Raw genomic sequence first — 25334 nt, forward strand, 5'->3', positions numbered from 1 at the left:
ATCAAGAAGCTCCTGCCCCTGGCTCAGGTGCCACAGAGGGTCTGACCATGCAGCTGGGATTACTGTGAATATTCTAAGCTGGGGTTTGCCGTGAACAGGTTTTCTTCTTATTACAAGAGGCATCTGATGGCTTCTAGGAAGGGTCATTGTGCACAATTCAGCCTGTGCACATACCTGTGCTGTGGGTCTGACCCTCTGCTTAGCAGGGGTAACTCCACAGTGTAAAACTGATGTAGGGCAGTTTTAATCCCAGCCCTGTGTGTGTGAGTGCATTTCTACTGCACGTGTACATACACAGCGCACCGAGAGAGACATTTCCCACCTCACACACCAAACCACAAAGTGTGATGGAGCTACTGAAAGAGGTGAACGGCATTTAATCACATGTGAGTTAATGATTTAAATGCGCTTTTATTTTTGGCCTCTTGATGTAAATCCAAACCAGACAAGCAGAGTCCTCTGGTCAGACGGCTGGAAATTCCTCTGCACGAAATCGTGTTGGTGGTCTCCCAGCTCAGCGCCTTCTGAGGAGCCGTACAGTGAAATATCCTTCCGTGCCACTAATGAATGCGCCCACCCACACTGGAGCTGGTGCCCCCTAAGAACTCCATTCAAGAACAACTTCTTAAACTCCTACATGAAATCAAAGGGCTCATTCTATGAGCCAAAGAACTCACAATTTTAGGCGGGACAGTTAATGGGTGGTTACCCCAGGTTGTCCCCTTGGTTTGCAGTACACAGTCTCGCAAGTAAAAATAATAAGCAGGATGCTGACTATGTACACAGCATTCCAATTAATTAGATTTCATCCTCCTCCAATGAATACATAAATTGTTGCTTCCCTGGTGACTGTACAGAGCATGAGTGACTTGCTCAGCATCAACCAGAGGAACCAAAGTAAACACACAAGACCTCAGCTTACTTTCCTCTGCTCTGACAAGACCTCTTTCTTGATGCTAAACAATCACTAAGCAACAAAAAACTCTCAAATTGGCCATGAAAACTTGAGCAAGACTGCCCAGGAAATAATTTTCAAGACTGCTGCACTGAACCCTCCCAAGGACTCCTGTCCAAGTGTGAATGAGCACTTGTCATTTCAGACACAAAGGGTGAAGCCTGGTGACAACAGCCAGAGAACTGAACAATCCAGTGGTGCTACTGAGACACAGATCTAATCCCACAATGAGGAGATGATTCCTTCAAACAGGCCTGTTATAAAATTATCAAGTGGCACGGGGGTGGAAGGAATCAAGTTCTGATTGAACTGACTTGAAATAATAAATGCATACACTTTCTTTAAACACAGCTTGCCACATCCTGAGAATCTGGAATCAATTCTTTCCCTTTCAAGAAGCTTAAAAGTGGTGGGACTTTGATATGGCATGAGCATGTTTGCTTCTGGGCTTACAGCCCTCGCCAGCCCGTTCCAAAACTTTCAACATTTTTATTTTATAAGACAGAAAAGTTAGGAAAACAAAGATGGAAAAATAGAATCAGAAATTCAGGGAACTATTAAATCAGGGCAGCCTTGCTGCCAAATACCTTTGGTAAGTAAATGAATCACGATCAATAACATATTGCCATGCTGACTTACAGGAGAAGGTTATCACCTGCTTCTGTGCCAGGCATAAAACATAACGGTGTGTGGCTAATGAAGTACTGCATGAATCCAGAAAAAAAATCACCATTTTTCTCTGTAATGTGAAAGCATTTTTACTTCAAAGTAAATCTGACTCATCCAGAAAAAACATGATTTTTTCCATGAAAACTTTGTCAAAAGTGATAGGTTACTATGAAACACTGCTCTTTGGACAAGGTTACATTTGTAAGAGGAAACCATCTTGACAGAAAGAACCCTGTTTTGTTAAGGGGATGTTTCCGCCCTGGTTGTAAAGCTGCCTGTGCAAAGCTGCTTTATACATTCGTGAATTTGCCAGCAGAGGGTGTCACAATCTTAGAAACAGACCTACAAACAGTTGCATCTGTTCATTCACAGACGAGGACTCACGCACTAAAACAAGGATTTATCAATATCCTATTCTCCTCACTGACTTTTCCACTATCAGGGGGAAAAAATCACTCAGCTATGTAAAGGCTTTGTTAGCAGTGCCATCTTGCCAGAGCTCTCAGGACAGGAAATACTGGAGTGACATGGGCAGCAGTGGCTGAATTGTGACATTTCTCCATGGCCCTGGCAAACTCTGCTACGAGGGACAGCAGCTTGGACTTTTCTTCACTGTGCATTAAATTCTCATCAATTCTCACATCCAGAACCCTCATGCTGCATAAATATCATTAATTATCCCAACCACTTCGTGTCACTTTTCTGCAGAGATGTAACAGCCCCAGGCTGGGGTGAAAGCTGCACACACCATGAGACCTGTCCTAAACCAGTACCCTGTGAGGAATGGTCACACATAATTATTACACCTAAGCCACACTTTTCACAGACAGAGAGAGGATGATGCCACAAATTCCCAGCCTGATATCCCACACATTATTGAATTCACTTCCCTGACTCCTGAGTTAAGAGAACATAATTTAAACAACTTGATGTTTGGTGCTTTAGCCACCTTGCTGACTTGTGCCCCACCCTGTTCTGCCTCCATTGCCAATTAAAAGAAATGAAAATTGTTGTTTATATAATGACCTGGGTCCTATAATCTATTTTTAACTTATTAACAACTCTTCTTCTATTTGTGTTTTGATCAGATGACTGATGTTCCAGTCACTGGTGTGGCTTTCCAGATTAACCCGAGCACTGGAATCAGCTGGAGGCAGGGTCGGATATAGAGGATGACTATGAGACACACATCACCTTCATCATCACCTTCATCTCAGAGCTGGGAGCTGCAGAAACCATTATGATAACCACAAGCAGCAGTCTCTGCTCTTTTTGGATCTCACCTGCTCATGTGCAGACAGGAAGAGGGATTTCACCTAATTGCATTTTATGTTTATAAAATGCTTTTTTTTTTTTTTTTTTTTTTTTTTGGCAACAGATCTATATACAACTACTTCTGCTGTTATATAGGAAAAATAAAAAATACCATATATCATATCATATCATATATAGAATTTATTTAACATTTAAATATAATAGTCTATAATATTTATACAATATAAAAATTATTTACTTCAATAGAAAACCTCAAGCTGTACTAGGGGACGGCCAGGCTGGACATCAAGAAGAATTTAGTCACTGACAGGGCTGTTAAGCATTGGAATGGGCTTTCCAGGGAGGGGGTGGAGTCACCATCCCTGGAAGTATTCAAGAAGTGACTGGACTGGATGTGGCATTCAGTGCTATGGTTTAATGGACATGGTCATGATCAAAGGTTGGACTTGATGATTTCAAGGTCTTTTACAGCTTTTGGGATTCTGTGATTCAATTCCATTATTTTGAATAATGCAGTATGGCCTGTTCTAAAATGATATGCACCAGATCAGTGCCAGAGCCTCAGATCCCTTTTGAATCAGTGTTGCAATTTTACAAAAAAATTATGAAACACCAATCAAAAATAAATAGTTTAATTAGGAAATATGTACACAGTGTTGCTCTCCTTTCCTCTTTGCGCACAGTCTACTCACTGCTCAAGAAATTTAACACCACTACTTTTTGACCAATTCATTCTCCTCCATCCAAACCAGCCTTCAGAAAAACTGCTGTTGTTCAGATGAACAGGACAGAAGGTGAGTGAAACATCTCTGGGATTAGGGAGAAACTATTCTTCCTTAGCCCTTGAAAACTGACAGTCAATTACCCTGCTGAAATTGAGGCCTGCACTGACAGAGACCTTCCTTCATTGATAGAAAGAACATAGTTATAGATAGAAAGGCCCAGTTCTACTCTGCCCATCTCTGATTTATTCTCCGAGCACTGCAGCACTCCAGCTGTAAAAAAATCAAGCTAAAAGCTTTTCTCTACTTTGAAGAGGAAAGTTGAGCATCAGTACATTCAGAGACTGCAGTGTGTGGATGAGACAGGAGCAGGAACCAGGGTTACTTAACTTAAAAAAGGAGTGAGGATGTTTGCAGGGAGCAAAGATTGTGTCTCTCCTGCAGCTTAACAGCTCATCTCTAAAACTTTGGTGTGCTTAATTTTCATTTAAAGGGGACCTAAACCAAGAGTTTGTTACGCAGAACGAGGGAAAGCTCTCTTTAATCATACTGCAGCTTCTGAAAATGTGGAGTGCTTTTCAGGGCTGGATTTCTTATCTCACCAAAGCGGATATCACACCTTGAATTCCAGCTCTTGCTTATGGCCAGATGCAGACACCTCTAGGACAACCATTTATTCCTGGCTGGAGATGCCAGCCCTTGTGAGCCCAGGGATTTGAATATTGCAGTCACTGAGAAGCAGGAGTTGGAACTGTGCATATGGGGCAGCACAGCTGAAGATTTACAGTTGCACAGCAGACCATAAAACTTCCTTGTAAATGGCCAAGATATTTTACTTTCATTGTTACATCTATTTAATCTAACTCTTAATTTATCTTCCTTTTACAACTTCCTATAAAGGTTAGCTGAGCATCCCATTAGCATTAGACAAATAACCCCAAGTTTTCAGCATCACTGAGAAGAACTATAATTATTTCCTTCTATTAACAACTCAAAAATATTACAGAGAAGATTGTTATCTGACATAAATCATCATTTATCCACTTTTATCTCATGGGTCAGCCCCAGGCAATGAAATATAATTGCACAGATGAAATGTGTGGCAGAGTTGGAATCTGCAAAATCTAGTGTTTTCTGAATAATATGATATAAGCCCAAGGTATTAAAAATGCCACAGGTCTCTCTCTGTGAAAGCAGTACTATGAGGGAGGAGGTACATCAGTGAATGACTGCAAATATTCTACTAGGTCATCTCAAGTGATAGGGATGTGTAAATCCACAGCTCTATGGAGCAACAGGAGCTCAGACTCGCTGAAGTCTTGCCTCTCCAACGGGAAAGGAATGTGGAGAAAAATAGCAATTTTATTAAGAAGACAGTGTGGGATGCATATAAATATGAATGGCATCTGGCTTCTAGGGGACTCCTTCATAAACAAATATGAAGGAAAATCTGGAGCTTACAGAGTGCAATTACATTTCTTAAATTCACTTCTTTCTTTTAATTACTTTATATGGAATGGCTTGATATAACTTGGTTTATATGAGCAAATTAGCTATAACAGCATAATGTAATCATAAGATAAAAGGGCCAAGAGCCTGATGGCAACACCTAATAAAGCATGAGTTACTCTCACAGGTTTGGGTCTGGTCAATACACTCCTCTAAGCCGTGCTGGGGCAGAGGAGGAGGTAGCACAGGCCACCAGTCTCTTCCAGTAAGCAGAGAGGGATCCTGTTCTGGTGAGCAAACTGGGCTGTATGGGCAGGAGTCATGCCATGGCTGTTGGTAAAGAGGCTACCAAACACTCTGTGGCTCTTTTATTTACTACTGCAGATGTAGCTAATTCAGCTGTGGACATGTGAGTTGAGTTCTCCTAACCAACCACCTCAAGCTGATCAGCAGCCGTACCTGATCAGTCATCTGAACAAAGTTTACAATAAAATGATGAGAAAATAGAGAAATTCTTCCACTTCCAAGCACACAAACACCCTGGCATATTTGGCAGTGGTCATACTCACCAGCATTATCCTGCTGCTTTGTGTTTTTGATGTATGCAGAAAATTTGGAAAAGATGTCAATTCCAGCAGTGTTTGATTCCCGGTGCTTAGCAGCCAGTTTGGGGTACCTGAGCAGGAAAAAGCAGTGGGGAGAGTCACATCTTGTTACCAGCATCACTATGATGGCTACAAATATAACTTACAAGAACAGAGAAAAATCTCCTGTTTGAAGAACTGTAATTAACACTCATTATCTCAAAACAACACCTTGGCAAGACCCTCTTATCAGTATCTGTTATCTGTCTGTCAAGGCAGGCTGTGGGGAGTTACACAGGGATGGAGCCAAGACAAAGGCAATTGCACTTGTGCTTTATGTAACCACAAACCAAAATCAGCCTTAAATCAGAAGAAAGCCAAAATTTCCAGAAAGGTGCAGGGGAGTTTGGCAGCCAGATCTCTCCATTATGAATGGCAGTCATGTCTAATCCCCTGTTCTGAAAATGCAGTCCAGGATGGAATAGCAAGGGGTGTTAGGATTAGCCAGGTGAAGGAACATAAATGTTCCAGTCTCTGCATTGCTTTTTATAGACATTTGGTGAAAAGGAATACCTTGATTTGAAAGATAAACACAAACTAATGACTCCTACCGACTTCAGTGGTCTTGGAGCAGAGCATAGAAAATTTAAATGCCTGATCACTTGCCTCAGGACTGCCCTATAGCTGCTGATTCACTTGGAGGTAAAATGCTCCATAAGGAACCAAGCCAAATTTGATGGATTCATAAATTCTAAGCTCCAACTCACAAGCCAACTATTTCTTTTTTCCATTATCCTTGTATTAAGTCCAAAATGTTTGACTAAGGCATATCTGGTAAATCTAAACCTTTCGTTGGTAGCTTTTTCATACTGAAAAAATCTGGGCCTTATTTCTAATCTAAATTATTTTAGTTATAACTTCCAGTTATGGGCTCTTGTCATTTCTTGACTAGAATAATGAGCACTTTTTTGCCTCCAGAGCCTCTCATCCTCTGTAATCAGTTCCCCTTCCAACCTTCCTAACACACCATACAGCCCAGAAACCTCCAGTTTTTCACTGTAAAATGCTTTTCCTGGCACAGATATTTTGTGTGGCAATTCTCAGCATCTATTCCAAGTTATTTTTAGCTTTGCAAAATGTGGCCACCAGACCCCTACAATTTTTTTCTAGTTCTGGTCTCCTTAATTCTGCATACAAGGGCATCCTGAAATGTGTACAGAGAAAACATTCTGCAGTTATTAGTCACATAAGTAACCTTCACACATGGAAGTCATCTCACTGAAGCCAGCAAGTTTCATAAATAAATATTACTCCTGTAAGTAAAGGTTGTAGGAAGGACTGCTTTTTAGGAACTCTTCTTAGGACATCTTTCATTCCTAGGAAATGGAATATTGACTGAAAAAAAAATCCAAAGGCCTTACTTTGGAGGTGCAAGAATCTCTTCCAAGAATTCCTCAATCTTGTTAACATCTGTCTTGACTTCTCCATTAAATGTCAGGAAAGGTGGGTGGGTCCCAGGAGCCAGATTGTGCAGGTCAGCTGGCTTTCTACAAGCAGAGAAAAAGTCATGAAATCACTAATCTTTATGGTCGGGTAGTTGCACAGATATTTATAGTTCTGAAAAAATCAGTCTCTCTTTTTTTTTTCTCTCCTGTAATTTGTGGTTGGAAGACTTTGAAACTACCCCAAGCACCCTGTTTAATATGAAAACATTCCACAAGCAAGAAAAAAAACCCCAAAACAACAACCAAACCTGAATCCCAACTATTTTGTAGTGCACCACAGGCCCTCTAGGCCAGATAAAAATCTGATTTAACTTGGAGGGGCCTTTCTATAGTGCAAACACTGGGTAATACACCTATTTTCAATTAAACTGAATAATTTTTACCTTTTCAGATCAACAGTGGTGACATTGAACACAACTCCTTTGAGCCACAGGATCATGAAGAGACGCTGGGAGAACGGGCAGTTCCCAATGCTTTCTCCATCTATTCCAGCCTGGGGGACAGAAAGAGAGGAAAAGGGGATTTCAGACTCGTTACTCATTTACCTCCCTCAAGATGGAGAATGGGATGGTGAAAGAAAAAAATAAGCATTTTAAAAATAACCAGCAATGCTTGTTATTTCATATAGTTTATCATCAACAAGAATTGAGTTACTGCAGGATTCAGTCTTTTTCAGGAGCTCAAGGATGCAACATGGAGCCTCTCCTGAGGACATCCCTAAGGGGCTGTCCCTTGCTGATGGCAACATCCAGGGTGTTCTTTCAACTACTCTCATCCCTACAGGACTGCCTGCCTCATTGACAGGGGGGATGAACTCAGGACCTGACTTCTGCTTTATTTAAGTCTGTAGACTGCAGTTGATATCACTGAATATATGCTTCACTGTTTTATTATCTAAATCATGTACTTCAGAGTTAAACCCAAAAACTCTGGACATTGACTTGTTCTTGTTCACATCAACAACTGTCTCAGACACAAACAGCCAGGTCCAGACAGAAATCTCCATCTGAATCCTTTGGGGGTTCAAGGCAGGTTTCAGCCACCACATTGTCTGTTCCTATCTCTAGTATCTAATGAGTTGCCTACAAACCATTGCACAACAACACAAAACTGCTAGTGTTAGCATTGAGGAACAGCTCCTTTTTTCCTCTGAAAATTTATGGTCCTTAGCCATGTAAATTCTAACTTTGAGCCATGGAGGGATAGAAATAATACCAGCTGAAGCTGAGCCAAAGCTGCGGCCAAGGACAACATCCTTCTACAATAATTATGCTTGTGGCCAAAGCTTTCAGGACGATAATTGTTTTGATAGATTTCCATTTTAATTTGTGGTACCATTGTGTCTAAAAGATTCTTATAATCCTGGTGAAGCAACCAACCTTCCGTTGTTGACCCACATAGATTGCATAACTGTTTTTTAAGCACAGTGTGTGTCCAAAAATGGCTGATGAAAGAGATAAGCAAATAAATGCCCTTTTCCTTTGGAGACAATATTATATTACTCTGTTGGCTCTCATAAATTTTCTCTTATTAATATTCAAGCTGTGAGGTAGCATTTCTCTGTCTTAAAGAACTAAATCCCTTCTAATTATTGCAGCTCTGTGAAATACCCCCAGCACAACTAGAAACATTTTGAGACACGTCCAGTTGATACAAATTCAGGCCTTGCCTGTGAAATGTTCAGCCAAAAGATTTTCTGGTGGGCATCAATAACCTTTCTCATGTCTTGAATGCAACTTTTGACAATTCTGAGTTTAAAAAGAAATTCCATATTTCCTGTCACCAGACTATGGGGAGAGTGTGAATTCAAGGCTTGGAGACAACCTGTCGCAAAGCTCAGAGCTATGTAAAGAGTTTTGTTCTGGGTTCAGATTCAGTTTCAAGCACTCAGACTCCAGAAGTACTTGGATATAGGGGGGAACAGTCTGGCTGCAGTTTTGCTTGAAATTATGGACCTGCAATATGTCTGGCACATGGCTTATGCAAGGATCAACAAACAAGGTGGGTGAAAGTGTGGCAGGGCATGAGGATGAGCAAGAGAGGATGCATCTCCCATCTACCTGAGGTGTGAGTAGCCTGGTTTTGCAAAATTTCAGTAATTAAATCATTAGCTCTGTTCTGCAAATTTCATGGCAACAGCAACAATGTCACCATGGGAATTCCAGGCACCACCATAGTGCATGCCATAATTACTGCCAAGTCACATTTTCTGATTTCGGTTTAGCTTGTTAAACCATTGCCAGGAGCTTCTGACTTGTTGCCCTTGCTGAAAAGAGGCAAATGCTATGTTGAGAAAACAGCAATATGACACCAAATTTCACCTTGATTTTTCTACCATCTTAGTCATAAATCACAATTTCATCTTTCTCAGGAAGGACACAGGAACACAATATCCTTGTTCCTTCCATTTGTTTATTCTCATGCCAAGATTAGGGGTTACCCAGACCTACATCTTATATGTTCTCTGTCCTTCAAGCGAATGATGAAAAACCATCCCCAGACCAGAGGACTAAAGGAAGGACAGAGCAGCTGAATCACAGAATCAGCTGAATCACAGAATCTGCTGAGTTGGAAGGGGCTCACAAGGATCACTGAGTCCAACTCTTAGCAAAGGAGATCTCCAAGAGTTACACCATGTGCCTGGAAGAACAAAAATGACAAGGAAGATACAGAAGTGATGGGCTGTGTGGGGTTAAAGGACTCAGAAGTCATAGGGGAAAGGAAGAAGATGTGAAATCTGGAAGAAAGAAGATTGACTTGGTGATCAAAAATAAAATTAATTTAGGTCAAACATGGCCTCCAATAGTCTCAAAAGGTCAACATTCCTTCTCAACACTTCAAAAGCAACGGGAAACATTTATTGCTAGAGAAGCATTGGGAATAGGCAGAGGAAATCCCAAAAACATAAGATAAAATAAAGAAAAAGTATGATACGATCTCTGTTCAAAGCTCCAGGATCTGGAAGCCAGGCTCATGATTTGGATGGAGACTAACGCATGGGTTTTGATCTCATGTGACTGGCATAACTGAAAATTCTACCACAAATCACAAGGCAAACTGGTGACAGAGAAGGGAACACAATCAAAATCTCCCCAGCAGCACAATTTATCCATTATATTCAGCCTTTTTTCTGTGGAAATTATAGGCAAGGCTCTGTCGGTTTTGTGAACCCTTTCCCATTGCTTCTAACAGCAGTCAGTAATTCAATGTTCAGCATTCAGAAAGAGCAAAACCTTGGTAGGTAACAACTTCAAAGGCTTATCAGAGTGTTTTGAGATCCCTCGTGAAGTCTATTAACTACCAGAAGGAGATGAGAAAGAAAACTTCCCAGGCTTAGTCACTCTGAGCTTCAAAGAAAACCAGCTTTCTTAAAGTACCCCCAGTAGTGCCTAAATACAAACCTGTTACATATTTTTCCAAGGGTAAGGGCTCAGAAAGGCAGGAATTAAATTATACCTTCATCAAGATCAAGAACTCAAGCAGTGGATGGAAAGAAAAGAACAAATAATTGACAAGCTGGAGAACCACCATTTATCCCTGCTGTTTTTCACAAAAGCTTTCTCATGCAGCTTCCCTGAAACACAGTAAAAGTGATGAAGCACTTATAAAATGGAGCAAGTTGGTGACATATGCACTCCCCCTGCCAGTAATATTGGATATTTCTGATATAATGATTGCAACTAGGGACAGTACTGACAATTCTGAATAAAAGACTGCAGCTAGGGACAGACTTGAGGCTTTGTGGGCACTAGGATAAAGGAGATGGAGTTGTTAAAGTGCACTCCCAGCTGAGAAAAGCTTCACCTGAAAAGGCAAATTCCCATAGTGACCGTGGAAAAGTATAATAGATTTGAGGATTTGTTGGGCGAGACTCTTTGGCCAATCATTACTCACCCCACTGAAGTTTAACTTCGGAAGGAAGGGCCCAAGGGAAAGTCTCTTGTGTGGGCAAGGTCAAGATGCACATCTGAAAGGTGAATCTGTCCACCTTTCACTTTGACTGAATCCACTGAGTGTCTTCATTTTAAGTGGGATGAACATGGATCCCAGAAAAGTCTGGAGTTTGTGGAGACAGAATTTCTAGAGACTTACATTTCTCCATCTTGGAAACAGCACTTTCTGCTCCCATTGCTTCCCACAAACATAATTTTATTACTTTACTTACTCAAAAAATGCACTTTTCTGCTTAGTCTCCAGCTGTTTCTGTCCTTCACACCAAGTGATGCAAGGTCCTGCCCTGGAACTCAGGATAATCACAGCAGGAAAAGCCTACTGCCACACCAGCTGCTTCCCTCTGTCTGAGTAATGGCAAGAATGAACAATATGTTCTCCTTTATTAATTATAAGGTGCTCCTCCTTAAAAAGTTCAGCTATTTTTAGTGAATTAATTAAACCTTAATGACATTTGTGTGCATGTGTGGGGGTTGCATGAACACATTAACTAACAAAATTTAGGTGGTTTCAGGAGGGAGAAAAAATAGTCTCAGTGATTTTATGAACTTGTGTCAAGCATTTTTGTGAAGTCATGGCAGTATCAAAAGCTTCCAACCACTGCACAGCACGGCTGAACGATGTGAACAAGGAGCTCTTCTCAAGTTCAAGCTAATACTTTGCTATAAATGAAATAACTGGAATAAATTTCCATACATATTCCAAAAATACTCCAACTGGGACATGCACAGGGACTGCAACACACACAGACAACTGTATATTATTTTAACTAACCTTAAGGGAGGAAAAAAAGACGAGTTCCATTTTTTCCCAAAATACAGAACTTTAAAGAAATTCACCATAAATAATAATGACTAAGCATCTAGCTTAAAAATGGCAGCACTGGAAAGAATTGCATATGACAAGGCACTATGGGTTTTCCAGGTAAATAATGTATTTGGGTTCATCTATTCTCCTTCTCCTTTCATTTCTCACTGCATTGAGGTCACTCTGCATGTGGTCCAGGGGTCTGTTAGACTATGGGGTAAAGCAAGGAGATATTTTTGATGACATTAAAATATATTTCTTTTTCAAAAGGATTTTTACAAGTTAACAAAAACAAGCAGGCTAATTCACCTCAATGCTTCCCAGTAAGGATTAAGGAGGGATTTGATTTCTTCATCCCTACAATCAAACCCAGAGCTCACATTACACATGGTTACACCCTCTCTGTTTTAAAACTGGGAAAGCTCCTGCCTTTTGACACTTACTCTCCTTACGCTCAGAACCCAAAGGGGAAGTGAAAATCCTATTGGAAACGCAAAGCAGGCCAGGAAATATCCTATTTATTGTGCTAATAAGAAAAAAAAATCTGTCTTAGTAATTACACCACACACACAATAGCACAAATCTCCATTGTAGGGAAAAAACACGGGTTGCAACATGAGATCAGACATGCCAAGGTATTGCTTTAATATGGGTTATTTTTTCTTTCCATTTTCTTGTCTGTTTTTCTTTCCCAGCTTCTCATCCAAATGCAAAAGCCAGTGAGCTTTTTGCCACCAACCTAGAGGTAAGCTAAGAACTGTACATTCATAGAGCAGCACTGGTAGGTCTTAAGTAAGAAGTAAATCTCATTTCACAAGCCCTGTATATCACAGGACACTCGTGTTGACTGTGGCTCTGGTTCAGGAAAGCATTTAAGCATGTGCTGAAATACATCGCAATTCAGAGGAAGTATATGCTTGCCTTTAAGCATGTTCTTAAGTCCTGTTGATTTCAATAGGACTTAAGCACATACTTAAGTACTTTCCTGAATCCAGGCCTATAAAAACAATCATAAATTTGCTGTGCAGCATTTTAACTTCATTGGACTTTTCCTGAGATTTCATTTTGCCAGGAGAAGACACAGGCAGCAGCCTTTGAAGAGAGGACAAGATAGAGCAGGAATATATTCCTAAGCACACACATGGAAGAGGACCATGAGCACAGATGTCAAATAAAAATAGAGCATTTGCCTGACAGACTGTCAGGGTAGTAACAAAACAAAAAGGAAGTGGTGAGACTCTTTAGCCAGCTCCCCAAAAGCCAGCCAAAATGCTGTCCAAGTTTGGCATTACATACAGGCATGTATTTCAGATGCACATAAGCAGAACTGGTCTGCACTGCCGGCCAATTTGAGGGGAACTGGCTTCTCACACCGGGTTCCAACCAGCTGAGCAGCACGTCAGCAGGGCTGAGGATCCACAAGGAGCTGTCACTGCACTCTCACATCTCTGCAGCTTTGGAAGAGATGCATTTGTACTCTTGAGACATTCAGGACTTTCAGGAGATGGAATTGCAGGTTGGAGACCCCATGGGCATCATGTAGTTAGGACATGACAAATGTTATCTACGGGTTTGGTAAATCATGGTTTTTCAACTTTTTATATCCACACGAGGGGCAGCATGGGCAGGAAGGGATCAGTCCTAATGGGTTGGCTTCTTCCAGAGAATCCTTTCACGATGGCTTAGGATATTCACAGTTAAAGGTCAGATTCATCTGCCACATCAGCTGAGGTCCTGGTGGCAGAATAGCTGCACAAATAGGTCTCAGTGACCTCAAGGCCTTTGTTGGAGCCACTGGCCACTGTATTTGCTCTTGCATGAAATAAGTTTTGCTTTGTAATAAACCTTGTGATGTCTGAGGACTCCAATTAGTCATGTGCAGTTTAGATTTAGAAAACTACAGACTAGACATGGGTGAATGGTCTGATTACATGGAAAGGATTCCATGCTATTCCATCACCTCTTCTGGTTTCTTCTAAAGTTCCATGACTTGACAAATATCAGTAGAGTAGAAGAGCACAGACTGGACTGACACCCTAGAACATGATATTATTATCAACTCATTTATATTTGTAGATCTATTACTTAGCTTTGCATGTGGTCAACCCAATGATAATTTAATATTAGATAATCAGAGTTAGTGGGAACTATAACAAAACTTCCTACACCAAATATATACAAATATATATATATATATATATATGTACACACATACACATAAAGTTCGGTACCAAAATATTTTTTCCAAGAGACCATATTCCAGCCTGCTCTGCTGTGAGGAACTTCTGAACACCAAGACTGACTTTCACAGGGTGATATGTAAGGGAAAAGCCTCCAGGAGAGTGAGAGTCATTAAGTAACACCAGCAGCACTGTATAAAGAAATCACATAGAGCATGTATTTATATTCTTTTAATGTCAGCAAAATACAAGCTAAAGGATGGGTGCTAAATACAGGCTGACATTTTCAGAGTGGCTAACAGTTTTAGATCTTGTGAGACAATTTGAAGGCAGCTGACTTCTCACAAGTATCAACCCTCTACATTTGGCAAATCATGCCACAAGCCACCCAAATTGAAAAGCTGATTTCAAAAGCCTCAGTAAGAGGGGATGTATCACTGACTGTGATTTTCTTGAGCAATTAAACAAAAAATTCAGAGTGCTCAAGAATAAAACCTCCATGGGAAGAATACTCTTTGAGGAGCTCACTTGGAATTTGGCAGATACCTGATGGAGATGCACAAATACTTTGGCCATATCACCTTGGAGAATATACCTGGAGTTGTGGTTTTTGGCCAGCCCCAAGGACAGGGTGCTGGGACCACACAAAGCTGGGAGGTCACAACATGCAGCTCAGCAGGACTCACAGGGCTCCTGGCGGCCCAGCAGCCCACCCAGCAGCCAAAATTTCCTTTTAAAATTACTGCTGCAGTTCCCCTCCTCCAAAAAACCCACCACAGCCTCTATTCAGTAATGCTGTGAATGTTTTAAAATGGTTTTTTTAGACTTAGTGCAATTTAGAGCAAAATCTTGAAATTCTTCATAACCAAAAATTGCCATTCTCAGCATAGCTCTTGATAGCAGATTGTGCACAAAGTTCCTGTATTTCAGAACATAGTGGACTGAAAATACAGATGTTTCATTCTTGGCTTGATGGATAAATAACAATCATCCTCTACACTTTTTCCTGAGCCTTTTCCAATCTAAGAAAGCAACTATGCTCCCATCACTCACCAGGATCCTGGCACAGGATCCTGGGTATCCACATCAGCCAGTGCATGCCACCTCAGAGAAATAGCTTTTAAAAGCTTTGCTTTTGGGGACCTATCAATAATTTATTGTGAGACACCACAGGAACAAGAAAAGAACTCGAGAAATGTCAGATAGGTAAGTTTAACATATAGAAGCATAACAGAACAAAGGAGTAACAGTAACTCACATGTCAATGTGGAAATCTAAAGTTCATAAGAAAAGACAATATGGACATAGCCAGAACAAATAACGTGAAGTAACCCAAGTAAATTTTGTCCTCTGCCAGGTTTCCCAGCACTTTGTGTAGGAAAGGAGCAGCAGATACCTACAGCTGACCCCTGTAAGATTTATGACATCAGATCCAGACCATATTTTCATTAACAAAACAGGGAAACAAGACCTGCATGAAACCTCTGCAAAGTGCTTGTACGAGTCGTTGAAAAGATACTTACAGAGCAGTGATAATCAAATTTTCTGTTAGTGCATAAACACATAACAAATAGAGGTACCATAAAGGTCTGTGACAAGGTGAGTCATATTTAATGCTTCCATTAGCAAAATGGAGGAAGGAACTGACAGAACCTTACAAAATTTCCTGACAACAACAAGCACAGAGAGGTTACTGGGATTTCGCAGGAGAGGAGCATACTCAAAGTGATGTTAAGAAGTTGGAACAAAGTGTCTGAAATCACTTCAATGAAATTCAGCAAAATAAACCTCCAGGTGTAAGATGTGAGAAAAACAAAATGTAACATACAAAATGCAGGATGGGGGAATGGTTGGTGAGGGCAAAGCAAAGGAGGTTTTAAGTAAATCACAATGTGAATCATCAGTCTGTGCTTCTACAGGAAACAGCAACATGATAATGAGATGTACACGTGCTGTTCTACTACAGCATAACAGTCCTCAAGCATGTACAAGACTGCTTCACAAAGAGGATGATGATCCACTGTTCTTCATGCCCACAGAGGATGGGATTAAGTATTTTGCTCAATTTGCAACAATAAACATTTAGGAGGGGAAAAAAACCTAGTAATTATAGGACTAATGAAACACAAAGCAGACTTTCTAAGGAGGTTGTGTAATCTGCATCTAGTGGAGGCTTTGGAGAAAAGAAGCCAGTAAAATTGGTCTTGATTTATTTCATCCTGCTGCAGAGCAGAGAGGAGGCACAGGATGTTTTAAAAGTCCTTTTTAACAGTATATATTTGTGACTCTGACAATAAAGCTGCTCCTGCTGCCAGTGCTGGATGCTTGGTGGCACAGACTTTTGCTTCCCTCCGACCTGCACAGGATGAAGTCTGGCCCCAGTGAAATCAATGGCAATTTTGCCTGTGACTTTAACGGGACCAGAATTTCACTCAGAGGTTTCATGGCCAAAGGGGACAATTATCATAATTGTTCCTGACCTTTTGCATCATACAAACATAGATTTCACTCAGCTCGTACCCAATATCTTATGGCTGAACACTGACAAGTGTTTTGGAAGGGTTTTGGGGAGAGGCACAAGCCTCACATAGAGTGGTAGTAAAATTCCCTCTAGCGTTGCCTGTTTGCATTGCAGGGAGCAGCTCACTCCCAGGGAAGTCAACATCCCATTTCTGGGGTTTTCCAAAAGGTACCTCACTTGTCACATCACTTATACGTGCAATCTTTTTTTCATATCTATCAGTTCTATTTATGCATGTGGGTTCAAATACTGGAAGGAACCTTAGTGATAAGATTTGGGGAGTCAGGACACAACAGTATTTAGAAAATTGTCACAATTTTAGTAAAATTCAATAGAGATGCTGAAGCATCAGCTACTGTTGGTTGTTTTGGATACAATGGTGTATCTCATAGGAAGAAGTATAAGGGCTCTGAACAAGAGCTCTGAACAAGAAAGTCACAAATCCTTTTTTAAAGACAAATAAACTTAGAATCATGGTGGTTCTGGTTGTAAGGGACCTTAAAGATTATCTATTTCCAACCCCTCTGCCATGTGCAGGGACACCTTCCACTAGATCAGGTTGCTCCAAGCCCCATCCTTGGACACTTCCAGGCATGGGGCATCCACAGCTTCTCTGGGCAACCTGAGCCAGGACCTCACCACCCTCACAGGGAAGAATTTCTTCCTAATCTAAACCTGCTCTCTTTCAGTTTTAAGCCATTCCTCCTTGTCCTGTCACTCCAGGTTCTTGTAAATATTTTCTTTCCATCTTTCTCGTTGGCTCCCTTCAGGTCCTGGAAGGATCTTTTTCTGCCAGATATTGATACCAGTGCCTGTTCATGCTCTGCATGTCCATAATGCAGCTCCTTCATTTTGGAAGCTTAAGCCTGCAGGATCTTCTTAGGGTTTTTGCCTTTGGGTGCCACATCCATTAATGTGTTATATTGTAATGGAGTAGGTGGTGGATGCCGCAGCCCTGGAAACGTTCAGGGTCAGGCTGGACAAGGCTCTCAGCAAATTGATCTAAAGATGTTCCTGATTACTGCAGGGGAATCAGATTAGATGACCTTTGAAATGTCCCTTCCGACTCAAAATATTCTATGATTCAGTGACAATATATCTTATCTAATTCCAGAACAGTCAGTATTCACACAAAATATTCGCACTAAATTTTCCACTGACTTCAATGAAAACAGAGTCATACTTTGGATTCAGTAGTTTCTTCCTAATAAATGATTAAAACCACAAGTGCTCTGACGAAAGAATTTGTGAATAACTCTTATTTAGCTATTCACAAAGCACCAATTTTAATACTTTCAGATATTGATGATTCTATATCCTGAGAGCTAATTAGATAACAAAAAAAATCTTTTCTCCCTGGGGAAGCTGCAGAAAATAAAATGAGAGATAGATTAATGTCAGAAGGTGTTCTAGACAATGCAAATTCTAGCCAAATTATTCCTGTTTCTAGTGGAGATCAGGTGCAAATACAGGAGTTGTTTCTCCAAAACAAGATCTGTGCCGAGTTCCCATTACAGTACCAGAATCCTCCATGTTTTTCTTGTAAGAATTAAATCTGGCACATCTGGAATTTGGAGGTCTGTTAAAAATCTCTGAGCCGGGGGTAGTAATCTGGTCACACAGCATATTCTGGAAATGTTGGTGAACAGCAGCCAAATTTCCATGCCTCTAAGCACCATATCAGACTAACAAATAATAACAGCAGCCAGGTGCTGAAAGTCAACTCTGAACCTGAAATAAGATCCAGGGCTGAATTATTTATTGAAATTCCATGACTTTATTTGCAGTCTTAGAAAAGAGAGTCACTTGCAGGCACTGCAAATAAAGTTCTGGAGGGTGGGTGCTGCTGATAAGGGCATTTACCATAGCAGATGATCCCATAAAGTCTCCTCGGGGGTCTCATTTTTACCTTATTAACATCATAAAAATACTGTTCCTCAGTGACCCTGAATGGCTTAAAAGAGCAATTGGCAGCCCTCAGGAGCTGTCCCAGGGTGGGCAGGGCCAGGCCTTCCTCTCTCCTTTTGCATTTCGAAGTTCCCAGCCCTGCAGAGGGGGAAGCTCCTTCCCCAGATGTGATGAGTGTTTCTGACTTCCACCAAAAGCAGATCAAGCTGTGCTGCAAAGGACCAGCAAACCACAGGCCCAAATCAGTCTTTGGTTGGATGTTTGCACCTTGGTGTGACTTCGAAATGTGACCCACAATCACTCCAATAAACGAATTGTCAATACAATATTGCTGCTATTTGAATCGAGCCTTAATGTCCTGAGAATAAAAATGCCTTATAAATAAATTTTCCAGTTTCCAGCTACTCACAGAGAAATAATTACAGAGTTCAGTATTAAGGGGATTTTTTTTTCTCTTTTAATATTTTATTCCTTGTTGTATTTGTTCCTCTGATCATCTATGCAGACGTGTTTAGCCAGTAGAGGGGTGTTGCACTACAAGGCAGTATTTTCTAATGTCACTCCCTCTGACTATTTCACTGAAATAGTCAAGAAACAGAGAGCAAATTCTGAGTTTATAAATGGAAATACCTGTAGTGAAAACAAGAGTCTAAGACACAAACACAAACAGCAAGTAAATATTCCTTGGGCCTTACCTAAAAGCAAAACAATTTGTGCATTCAATATCAAATTACGGAGAAAATAAACAGTGATGCTTTCCTAAAGCATCCTTTTAGGATGCTCTTCCTAAAAGCTACTGAGAAATTTTGAATAAGAGTGTTTATTAGTAAAAGTAGAATTTACAAATTTTTTTTGCAGCATGGCCTTCTGAAATTAATGTATGATAAATGCTGTAAACAGAAAAAAACAGATCAATGAGAGGAGTTTGGAACACATTTCTTGTTTACTCAATGCAGCATCTCAATGCAGGCTGACTTCTTAAATGCCTGTGTCTGTACTGCTTCATTCAGTCTAAAATTCTTTAAAACTTCCTATAGCACAGAGTGTTGACAATTTTCTCAAAACAATTTTTGACCTGATGCTCAGAGTGAATTTCTTCTGATTTCATTTTATCCTGTTATACAGCACGAAAAAAAAAACCCAAAAAAACCCCAACCCCAAAGTTTAATGAAGTTTAATTCAATGCTATTAATTAAAATAATCACACTTTCTCTAGCACCTCTTCACCTCTTACTGCCTTTTTGTTTCTGGGATACTTGATCATGCTGTCAATTCCAAATATTATCTTTTTTTAAATTCTTATCACTCCTAAGTCCCTCGTGCTCCAAGTGGAGCACCCTCCAAAAAGACCAGCTGTGACCCTAGCATGGCTGTACAGCAAAACTCTTCTCCAGCCTGTTCTTTCCTCTCACAGCTTTCTCAGAAGCAAACAGTAGCCTTCTTTCCAAAATGTCTCTTGCTTGCACTCTCCACCCACAAGAAAATAATCACTTTGTTGATTTTATTTAATTTTATGCCCCTCACCTTTCGGCCATATTCCCCATTCCCTGGCTTCACCACAAATTTGGTGACAGCAGCCCTGAGATCTGCCCCAGCTCCCTTCCCTTTCTCTGGCTCCCCACTCTGCTTCTCTGACATTGCTTATTCAAATTAAACAAATCCCTTTTGATATGGTGGGACACAAGGGTCATGCCCTCTAAATCTCCCCCATTTATTGTTAAGTTCACAAGAAGGGGCCACCTTCTGTGGAGATAATCCAGGTTAACCAGGGAATTGAGAAACCAGCACTTGGCAAGGGAATTTCTGAACATTTTCTATACATTTGTGTACAGCTAGGCCTAATTCCCTCAAGTACCTGAATAAGATCTGAAAATAAGCTATTTTTTTATCTTTACTTACAATTCTTTCTAAAATGGAGGGGTTTTTTCCTATTATTGTAAAATGTCAAGCGCACACAGGTGGTCTTCCAAAAATAACAGGAGAAATCTATAATTTCACACTTCCAATGAAAAGCTAAACATCTGTTAGTACAAAATCCCTCTTTCTGGCAGCATGGCACAAGGTGATTAGTACTAACACTGCACTCACTTTCAAAGGTCCTGGATATGGCTTTAAATAAATGTTAAATAAATATTCAAATAATTTTTAATAAGTTAAAAATTAATAATCCTTGTTGCCCAGAGTTAAGGAGATGTCATGAGACTAATTATAACTTTATAAAGTTTATATAACTTTATAAAAATATATAAAGCTCTATATAAGTTATATAACTTCTTCAAATTTCCCATCTTGGCCACATCCCTCCCCAGCTCTTCAAGGTTGGACTTGAGGAGTTGTCTACAGTCAGCATCTTTAAGATTTATTATTATTATTGTTGAATCATGTCTTTTGAGATAAACTGTGAATCATGAGGCCATCAAGCAGAGACTATGCTCAGTAAAAGAATGAAGTGTTCCCACAAGCACAGGTTATAGGGCTGCTGGTGCCAGCAAGCCAGGATGGGCAGTGACACTTCCCACATCCATGTTCACCTGCCTTTATTAGAGACTGAATAGCAAGAAGACTTATGGAGTGTTTAGAGAAACGGGTACTCAAGGATTTGTAAATATGGAATTGAAATATGTAAGGGAAGATTACATTCATGCACTCTGAGGAGCTCCCTTGTGGCTCCATCTTGGACCAGGCTGAGTATAGAGTGCTTAATGCAGAGAAAATATTATTTTTGAACCTCCATCAAGACCCAGCCCTAGGACTGGATCTAGAGCTTAACTGTGAGACTCAGAGATATTGTTTTAAAAAATAAAACAAAACCAAAAATTCAAATTTAGCGCATCTCAGTACATGAAAGGGCAAAATAGAATTCCTTGTCAAACTGCATGGGTGAGTCAACACTCAGAATTAAAAGTGAATTAAAATGAACCAAATGCCAATTGAAGACAGAAAATAGACTTAATAATTAAGGGCATTGTTGCACTGGCTCCTCTTGGCATGTCCTGGGCATTTAAAAGAACTAAATGCAGATAAACAACTAAAACTGCCACTCTGAGAGAACCTAGAACCTGCAAGAATATTCCATGATTCAATCCCTCTTCATTCAGGAAGCGCTCTTTAAAAAAGTACTATAAATAAAATAAACAAGCAAAACAGGTCTCCAGTTGCACACTGAATCAGCAGCAATGGCTCATCACAAAACACAGGGCAGTGAAAGAACATAATTTCCCCCCATGATATGCATTTGCATCTGTTTGAAGTTGCCCATTCAGCAGCTAAAAGCAAAAGGAAAGCAGTAACACAGCGTGCCTGTTGACCCACACAAATGGAGTCACGATCTAGAAAAACACTGGCAACAATAGCGATGATCCATCAGGGCTGGCTTCTCTGATTTCCACTTGTTTGGGACAATACACAGGTACAGGCACGTACCAGCACGCAGAACAACAATTGCTACATGCCCTGGATGTCAAGGTTCAGGATGGTTTTTTGGGTGTTAAAATGTCATGAGGAGGACAAGCTTGGCAATCCATACAGAGAAGCACCGGCCCGGACTGAAAATTAATTCAGTTTTTTGTCAGGAGTTAATCCACGATGATTGGGTAACTTTTACAGTCACTCATCTGTATAAAGGGAAAAGAGGGGGAAATTTATCTGGACATGAGACTGGACTACACAGATACAAAAATGGATGTTGGGGCAAACACTTCATAGAGAATGAAGCCAAGGCACAGGGTTGTGGCAGGACTTAGGCAACGACAGACAGAAAGGGAATTCCGCTTTTGGATCTTCCTCATCACATCTTCAAGGTCTGACCTGTACTGACACAGGACTTGTCTGCTCAGCCTTTGGAGGCCCTTCCAAAGTCTGGCCTTGCATAACCAAGTATGATAAGTATATAAGATAAGCAACCCCATATTCAACCAGCACCTAAATTAATCACATATCTACACCCAGGATATGGAAGCAGCCTCTCAGCATCATCTCTGTCAGACTGGCCTCAACCAAATCTGTACTGCTGTTCAGAGACACAGAAAGCAAAGATTCCTTCTGTGCTTCACCCAAGCTCTGCTCTGCTTTGTCAAGACCTCCTCCATAGCAATGCCCTGCTGGTTTGCAGATTTTCTGGCATGTTTATTCCTTTATAGTCCCTAATTATGTGTACTCCATTAAAGCATATCTGGTCTCGATCTGAAGCAGAGGCAGAACCACTTCTTCGGTGGTTCATTCCAACAGGTAATCACCTTTACAATTACTATTAAGCCTACTCCTAATCTGACTACATTTGACCTTAACTATTAATATGCTGCACAGAGATGTTGTGAATTCCCCATCCTTGGAAGGGATCAAGGCCAGGTTGGATGGGGCTTGGAGAAACCTGTTCTAGTGGAAGCTATCCCTGCCCATGGCAGAGGGATTGGAAGTAGACAGTCCTTAGGTCCATTCCAACTCAAACCATTCTGTGATTCTCTGTCTTGTTGTAGTTCTTACCACCATACTAGAAGGACTCCACAGATAATTTAACACTGCAGTCAAGTGATGTTTTCTCTTTTAATTAAAGGAGAAAGGCTGCCTTCAGGATGGCAATCTGAAGTAATTTTTAAGCCTTAAATTTATTCTTCTCTTAAGCCACATAAGCTCTGTGTGTTGCTTTAAATAGCCAGTCAAAAGATAATCTAAACCTTGACCCATCCCTACTCCTAGCACTGGCAATAAGAGAATGTAAAAATGCATAGCTGGGATATGTATGATTTGTGTGTTTGTTATTGGGCTATTTACTGTGAATTACTAAGCCTGAGTGGCACATGAACACTGCATCAGTCATGCTAAGTGCTGTACAAAACCCAAAGGACACAAGAGCTATGACTAAAGGACAGAGTACAGGATCAAGGTGAAGTTCTTGAAGGCCCTCCTTGCCATGGCTTCTTAGCTGCTCCACATGTAAAGTACTGACCATGAATGTACAGTGCTTGGAAAATACTATTAAAAGGCATCTGCATTTATTTTTTACCCCAGGGAATGGGTTTTGTAAAGAGAATGATGTTCAGAGGTGGCTGCTAAAGAACAGAGCAGCCTGCACAGCCTCCTTTGCAGAACTGGGATCTAAGGATGCTTAAATGCTACCAGCATCTAGGAAGTTTGGTGAATTTCTAGTGTCACCCTGTGTTTTACCACTAAGAATTAAAAAAACCCCAAACTCAACACTTTCACAAAAAAATCTATCTTCTAAACATTTAAAAGTGATGCTAAACATCAGTATTTTCTGAATATAGACAGTTGCTGAACTCAGCTGTCTGATGGTTTCAGAGATGGAGCATACAAGGATTAGCTCATCATACTTTGAACTCCACTGTGTGCCTGCAGTCTCTTTGGAGGTGCTGAGACCTTTCCCAAGAAGTAGAGCATTACACTTATGTCTTTGCCAGCAGCAGAAGTTAAAAATAAATTATGTCTGCTTCAACATCTTCTTGGTTAAGAGAAACAGGAACTAAAGACATACCTAAATCAAGCAAATTTCCTCTGTGCATAAACCCCATTCCCAGAACCATTAACCATTAACACCTGAGATACTGGTGAATGGTGAACTGAGTCATGATATGTTTTTCAAGACCAAAGGAAACAAAAAAAAAAATTGGCCAGAGAAGTTGTGGATGCTCTATTCCAGAAAGTGTTAAAGGTTAGGCTGGATGAGACTCTGAGCAACCTAGTCTAGTGGAAGGTGTATTTGCCCATGGCAGGGGAGTGGGAATTACAAGATCTTTAAGGTCCCATCCAACCCAAACCATTCCATGATTCTATGAAATGCAAGAGAAGCAAAAGAAATAGTTAAGAAATGGCTTTTTTTTGCAGGGGGATTTACATAAAGAAGGGGAGGAGGGGAAATTATTATTCCCATAAAATATCCTTGCAAGTTTCATAGAATTTAAAGTAAATGAAAATCAGTTTCAGCCTTGAATATCAGGCCTAGAGCATTTTAATTACCTTTTGCAGCAAGCACATACAAGTGACTGCCATGGGCTTCTGTCATCTGCAGTGCTCACAAAATTAGCATCTATCAAGATGAGGATTTAGAACAGCAAATTGTCACTATCTGAGCACCTTTATCCTTCATATAATGTCCTTTACACCAGAGTAGCTATAGCAGGGACAGTTTCAACTCCTACTGTCCTACAGATACATTAATCCAACACAGCTCTCCTGAAATGCATTTCAATTAGGGCTTTATTTCAGTTTTATGAAGGGTTGCCAGAAATACATAAAAAGGAGCTATTTCAATGTCTTTTGGAAATCAGGTGCACAGGGGCAAAAATTGAAGAAGCCCTTGAGCTCCAGACATACAATATCTCTTAAGAAGTAACCAGGGAAATAACTTTGGGGACCAACACAAAAATCATGGGGATTACAAGACTGGTATAAATTTATGAGTCTATTTGTGTGTGACAACAGGCAGGAAAAGCAGAGAAGTTGGTCCTACAGAAAATGCAACACATGTGCACAAACTTGGCACCAGAAAGGGACTGGTATTCAGCATTTTATCAAGGTGAGAAAAGCCTGAAAAACTTACCTTGGGTCACTGAAGGAGGCAGAAAAGCACAAAAATAAAGAAATCCTGCAGAGAATTTGAGTAAAAACCTGGGAATATTACTGAGTTTAACAAGTACAAATTACATTGCAGGGCCTTTTCACAGTTTGATTAGAAAAAATAATAAAAATCAGAAGGCTTGAATGGTGGGAGCTGTGCTGCTCATTTGTTCATGGAATGGAAAGTCAAGGCACAGTTAATTTGGATTTTGACAACACTAGGGCCACTTTAACA

The 25334-nt window shown here is 40.5% G+C and overlaps 1 protein-coding gene across 2 annotated transcripts in view; it reads right to left on the reverse strand.

Moving 5' to 3' along the window:
* CLIC5 (chloride intracellular channel 5) overlaps nucleotides 1-25334 on the reverse strand; it is a 76943-nt gene that overhangs the window by 24757 nt on the left and 26852 nt on the right. For both annotated transcript variants that reach the window (XM_063423701.1, XM_063423709.1), the window contains exons 2-4: nucleotides 7543-7652; nucleotides 7076-7201; nucleotides 5640-5746 (exon numbers count right to left, since the gene is read on the reverse strand). In XM_063423701.1, coding sequence (XP_063279771.1) covers nucleotides 5640-5746; nucleotides 7076-7201; nucleotides 7543-7652 — 343 coding nt within the window. The remainder of the gene's footprint in view (nucleotides 1-5639; nucleotides 5747-7075; nucleotides 7202-7542; nucleotides 7653-25334) is intronic.

The sequence above is a fragment of the Prinia subflava genome, chromosome 2 (genome assembly GCF_021018805.1).
Source record: "Prinia subflava isolate CZ2003 ecotype Zambia chromosome 2, Cam_Psub_1.2, whole genome shotgun sequence".
NCBI lineage: Eukaryota > Metazoa > Chordata > Aves > Passeriformes > Cisticolidae > Prinia > Prinia subflava.